Source organism: Chelonus insularis, unplaced genomic scaffold (genome assembly GCF_013357705.1).
Source record: "Chelonus insularis isolate UGA/USDA-ARS -01 unplaced genomic scaffold, ASM1335770v1 contig_24_pilon, whole genome shotgun sequence".
Lineage (NCBI taxonomy): Eukaryota > Metazoa > Arthropoda > Insecta > Hymenoptera > Braconidae > Chelonus > Chelonus insularis.
Window position 1 is genome coordinate 215,772 of NW_023276446.1, and position 4,478 is coordinate 220,249.

Here is a 4,478-nt window from a genome sequence, read left to right on the forward strand (position 1 = left end):
TTCTGTTTTTGTATGTCGGACAATAACAGCAGAGTCTAATTGTTTGATCAAAGTTGTTAACGTGACGATTTTTTGGAATGTTAATGTTAATGCCCTTTTTCCAGCCACGGTCTTGTCAAAGATTTTGTTAGAATTTGTAAAAAGTCTTTTCTAAAAGCTTTATCTAATGTATTTTGGTAATAAATTACTTGACTGTTTATACCAGCTATATTTTACAAAGTCATCTTGACACACGATAGGCTGATTTAAGTTTGTCAGCCACATCAACACCATCCTTGATAAGATTATAAAAATTAATAATCCCTGGCTTCTTTTTGGCACAGTTTTTATTAATCTCATCTTTCAAATGCATTGATGAACCCATAAGAACATTTTTATCCGCTTTTGGCACATAGGATACAACCGTTAACACATCGTGAAAGCCAAATAAACTGCTGTAGACTATTCTGTTCTTAATATTGATAAATTCTAAAGGTAACTTACGCTTATTTTTTCGTAATGTATCAACTATTGTAATTTTATGGTTATTACTTAAGTCTTTAATAAGGGAAATGGTATTGAACCAGTTGTCCATTGTAATATTTTTTCCAGAGTTGAGTACGGATTTGGCAACACGTTTAACAATATCTACAGCTTCATTCATTTATTCATTATCATCAGCTAAAACATATGATTTTATTCCGTATCTATCAGATTTGCTCGGTATATATTGTTTACAGCTGCAACGACCCTTGAAAGCTGACATCATTTCGTCTATGGTCAAATATTCATTGAATGAGTACCATTTTTCACACATTTGATTGAAATGTTCTCATAAATCTCGAATCGGAGCTAATTTGTCTTTTAATCATCGAATCTGAGTGCTCGTAGAAATAACGTGAAACGATTATATCGCATAATAAATCGAAAATATTCTGGAGCTAAGCCGTCTTTAGACCAAAGATGAGTAATGTTTACGTAGGCCATCTTCAAAGAACCAGCTGGATATAAAATTCCAAATAAAGCTCGGATTTTTTAAAAAGAAGTTGGACGGCAATCTTTTGATCTGGTATATTGAACTGAAAATTCTTCAAGTTCCATATTTGTATATTCAACTATATCTTTGACAATGTGTCGAGGAAAAAAACATTCCCAACACTCCAAATGTGTTTTACAATCTTTTGCACCCCCTTTCACGCCAGGTAGATAAGATATCGTTTTGTTGAGTTCTTGTAGGTGGCAGAGGTGCTTTCATCCATTTAGTTGTTTTATTTTTACCGATGTAGAAATCAAAAGTTTTGGAAGAACAAGTCTTAGTGTTGCAATTATTATTCACTAAATCTTGCTCATCATCATCTTTCACATTAGCTTTACTGTGTTCACTGTTAATCTCATTCTCGTTGTCATTATAACCTTGTTGATTGTCGCTGAAGTAACCTTATTGATTTTCACTGCCATTTTCTAATAGATTGCCGTTTAGTACATTTTCGTGTAGATCCAGCTCAATTTCTGACTATTTACTATCCAAACTATCATCCAGTTTATTTAAATCATCCACTTGTAACCAACAAGAAATGTCACCCATGATCTGTCTCAAATCTGCAAATACGTGTATGTATTTATATTTATATTTAATGAAAACTGATGTTAACCATCTGGAAAATCTTTTTATACATAATAAATTTATGGATGCTCACTTGCAAATATTATTCTGAGAAATTTGCAATCTAATATATGATTAATTATGCAACCTCTTGCTCGACACTACGACATATGAAAATAAACTCACGGATAACGTCATACACATATATAGTAAGACTGAGAAGAGAGTTCCTCCGTTGCTTCAATGCTTTCGGGCTCCTCACCTCTGATTATCTACCCTTTCTACCATGTTTTTCTACTGCACAAGCGTACAAGAACACATGGGGTGTTTTCCATTTAGAAAACACAAACGATTTTGTGCTTTCATCTAGTGAAAAAAATAGTTTAGCTAGGAATAAGTAGAGGGCACTATTTCAAACAGGCAAATTCAAAACAGGTTTTAATGCTGCATATGCTTGAAATGAACAACAAAGAAGAAAGTAAATTTATTATATTAAGTATTATATTAATTAATAACATTTTTTTGACAACTGAAAACTTTTTCAACAAGTATTAAATTTTAAAATTTTTCTAGATTTATGTACACAATGTTTTAAAATGGTAGCGTATTCGGGGGTTAGAAATCATATTTACTGTGTAAATAAAAGAATTCACATTACTCATGGCATGATATTTACATCTGATTCAAATGAAGACGAAACTAATGAATATGGCGATTTCACTAATGAAGATGAGGATTTTTCCAATGAAAACGATAACAACATGTATGATGAATATGAAGTGCTCGAAGATAAGAATTATTCTGATAATAATACCTGCACAGCAGCTGATAAAAATTATTGTGTATGGTCTCATAAAGCAACCCTACATCTATTAATGCTATATGAAATCCATCTTAAAGAAATAATTAATCCATTTTCCAAATTTAAAACGTAAGAAACACTTTTTGAAAAATTCAAATATATGGGGTACAATTTTTGCACTGACCAAGCTCGGTGGAAATTTAAAAGACTTATAGATAAATACAAACGTTGTGTCGATCACAACAATAAATCTGGACAAAGTCCAAAAACTTGTCCATATTACAAAGAAATAAATAGCATCTTGACATACTCAAAGACTGCCGACGAATCATACACTTTTGCCAGTGCCCTTCCAATACCATTCAAGAACATTTCAAATACTACTAATAATGTAGCAACAGATAAATTAAATATTCCTTCGACAAGTAATTCAGCAACTACAAATATTCGTAAAGCTAAGACTACAGAAGATCGTGTAATAAACAGAGCGAAGAAACCAAAACTCAACAAACGTGCAGATATTAAAAGTTTTATGGAATTTGCAGCGAATCAAGACAAAAAACGATTAGAACGAGATAAAAAGTAGTTAAAATGTAAAAAGAAAAATATTGAGTTGAAAAAAAACAGCTTTCTGTACGCGCAAAAGAGTTGAAGCAAAGATTAGAGTATGAAAAAATGGAATTTAAAAAAAAACGTCACAAGGAATTATTCGAAATTGAACGGATGAAATGTGGTTTAATGAAGCAATTGTTTAAAGATGTAACTCCGAATTCGAATCATTCTGATACAGATTGATATTAATTCAGAACTTTGATAGCAAAACAATTATTTTCTTCTATATATCTTAATAATGTTCTTTCATTTTTCTATTATAAACAAATTTTAAGTCATTGTTTTCATATATTTCTTTTAATATAAATTAGACAAAAAAGTAGGTCGGAGTTACAATCCAATATTAGTTTAAGACTTCTATTAATATAAGACTAAAAAAAAATGCATGATTCGTTACTGTTTGTTATTTTAATATATAAAACATACATATCATTAATGATAAGTACAAATTAAACTAGTTCATATAAAAATTAATAGCATTGTAAGTTACTACTAAAAAATTAAATACTTCGTTTCTTCGTTCATCATCCTTATTTTCATCATCACCTTCTTCATCTGAATCATTATCAATGTCAATAACATCATCAATATCATTTTCATTAATACAATAATTGTGAAGAATACACGCGCTCGTGATCACTTTTACTATAAAATCTATAATTTTGTATTCAGTGAAAAATTTTATCCGACGAAATCTGCCTTTTAAATACCCGAACGCTTTCTCAACGACAACTCTTGTTGACGAAACCATCCCATTAAAATTCTGATGTTGCAGTGTTAATTGTCCTGTATTCATATATGGTTTTATCAGTCACGTCAATGAAGGGTATGCTGAATCGCCGACTAAGAACGTATTATGAGGAAAAAGAAAATTTCTGTACTGGTTAGCAGAGTTATAAATTGCCGATCTTCTTAAGACACGAGCGTCATGTAACGATCCAGGCTCTCCACAATAAACAGTAATGAAGTATGCATCAGCATCAACTATAGCTTGCAAATTAATAGAGTAAAATCTTTTGCGATTGTAAAAATCTCGCGCACCGACTTTAGGTTTTGTTAATCTTACATCCGTACAATCAATCGTGCCAAGTACACCAGGCATGCCTACCATTGCTAAAAATTTATCAACATTGTTGATTACATTATTATTGATGGGCCATTTTATAAAATCATCTGCTTTTGTTAAAAGCCAATCAGCTACTCGATAAATAAGACGAAAAAATAAATATATTTATCAATATGATAAAATATATATATATTTATTATTTTCTTTAAAATGTAATTTATGTATTTTTCTAAATTAAATTTATTTTAAGTTTTCTAATTAATAAAATAATCAGAACTTCTCTTTTTTCAATTATAATGATCAATAGAATAATTTTTATTGATTAACATACATTATTCTTATTTTCACACATTTTTAAACAATTTCTTTAATTGGTCACTTCAATACGATACCTTTGTTATGTCCGAAGATATTGA

General features: G+C 30.2%; 1 protein-coding gene across 1 annotated transcript; it reads right to left on the minus strand.

The window, feature by feature from the left end:
- Positions 1-220: 220 nt before the first annotated feature.
- Positions 221-643, minus strand: LOC118064783 (uncharacterized). The gene has a single exon (XM_035079653.1). The coding sequence runs from the start codon at positions 641-643 to the stop codon at positions 221-223; it is 423 nt and encodes a 140-aa protein (XP_034935544.1).
- Between the last annotated feature and the right edge of the window lie 3,835 nt (positions 644-4,478).

What these genes read in the sequence shown, in the direction of transcription:
- LOC118064783 (XM_035079653.1), bottom strand. Translation starts at nt 643, where the DNA reads ATGAATGAAGCTGTAGATATTGTTAAACGTGTTGCCAAATCCGTACTC.